This window comes from Myotis brandtii, unplaced genomic scaffold, assembly GCF_000412655.1.
Source record: "Myotis brandtii unplaced genomic scaffold, ASM41265v1 scaffold207, whole genome shotgun sequence".
NCBI classification, from domain to species: Eukaryota; Metazoa; Chordata; class Mammalia; order Chiroptera; family Vespertilionidae; genus Myotis; species Myotis brandtii.
In genome coordinates, this window is record NW_005357736.1 from 214688 (window position 1) to 215824 (window position 1137).

Here is a 1137-nt window from a genome sequence, read left to right on the forward strand (position 1 = left end):
GGCGAGGCCCCTCTGACCTGACCCTGACCCCAGCCTCACCCTCTGCTTCAGCGAGTCGCTGTAGAGGTCAGCGTTGGCAAAGTACACGGTGGCCGAGGAGCGGAAGACCTTCACGCCCGGGAGGGGAGGCCCCTCTGACCTGACCCTGACCCCAGCCTCACCCTCTGCTTCAGCGAGTCGCTGTAGAGGTCAGCGTTGGCAAAGTACACGGTGGCCGAGGAGCGGAAGACCTTCACGCCCGGGACCTCCCTGGCCTGGGGGAGGGTCAGGTGGGGCGGCTGAGCCCTCTCTCCTGCAGCATCTCATTCTCCTGCCTCTCCTGCCCCGTGCACCCCAGTGCCCCCCCAACCCTCTGCTCCCAACCAGCGGGGGCCCAGCCTGCGGCCTGCGTCACCCTGATCTTCGTCCTGCTCCTGCCCTCTGCCCAGGCCTCCCCGTGGGCCCCTGCCCTGGCCCTGTGGTCTGTCCGCTGAAGCTGCGTGCAGACAGTGACCTTCCCCAGCCCAGGTCTCGGCCCGGCTCGGCCCTGCCCCTCCCTTTCCGTCCGGCTGAGCTGCTGGCGCGTCCTCCCCTCCCTCGGCCTGGTCCTATGTGCTCAGCCCCCAAGGCTCCACGTCGGGGGCAGGCTGGTTCCTTCCGGGCCCATCTCCATGCCCAGCACTCGGCCTGGGACGGTGCCCAGGACCTGCCCTCGCACACCCTGGCCCAGCACCGCCTGCAGGACGGGCTAGTGCCACTGGCTGAGACCCCGAGGCCCAAGCCCAGCTCTGTCCCGGGTCCTCCGGCCCTTCCTACCCCCTCGTACGCCGAGTGGGGGTCATGGATCCCAACGCCTCCCCTGAAACTCTAGGGACCAAAGTGTCCTTGTCAGGCGTGGAAGGGACTCACAAAGACCCATTGTGCCCCGGCCCCACCCCCGCCTCCCTCCGGCCCTCACCTCTGCGTACTCTGCCACGTCTCTGTAAACATCTGTGTCTGGGATCTTCCCCAGGACAGAATAGTGGGGCCTGTGGAGAGATGGCGAGTAGGGGGAGTGCGTGAGGGGGTGACAAGGAAGAACGAGGAGCCTGGGTCACCCCAAGATGGGGGGGAGCCGGGGGAGCGTGTGGATCGCACCCGCACAGCGGGAGGCGGGAC

The 1137-nt window shown here is 68.1% G+C and overlaps 1 protein-coding gene across 1 annotated transcript in view; it reads right to left on the reverse strand.

The window, feature by feature from the left end:
• The window catches only part of CELSR3 (cadherin, EGF LAG seven-pass G-type receptor 3), a gene marked incomplete at its 5' end in the record, with an annotated part of 35914 nt that overhangs the window by 1796 nt on the left and 32981 nt on the right, over positions 1–1137 (reverse strand). Inside the window, 3 exons of the mRNA XM_014538980.1 lie at positions 40–108; positions 162–249; positions 938–1007. Coding sequence (XP_014394466.1) covers positions 40–108; positions 162–249; positions 938–1007 — 227 coding nt within the window. The remainder of the gene's footprint in view (positions 1–39; positions 109–161; positions 250–937; positions 1008–1137) is intronic.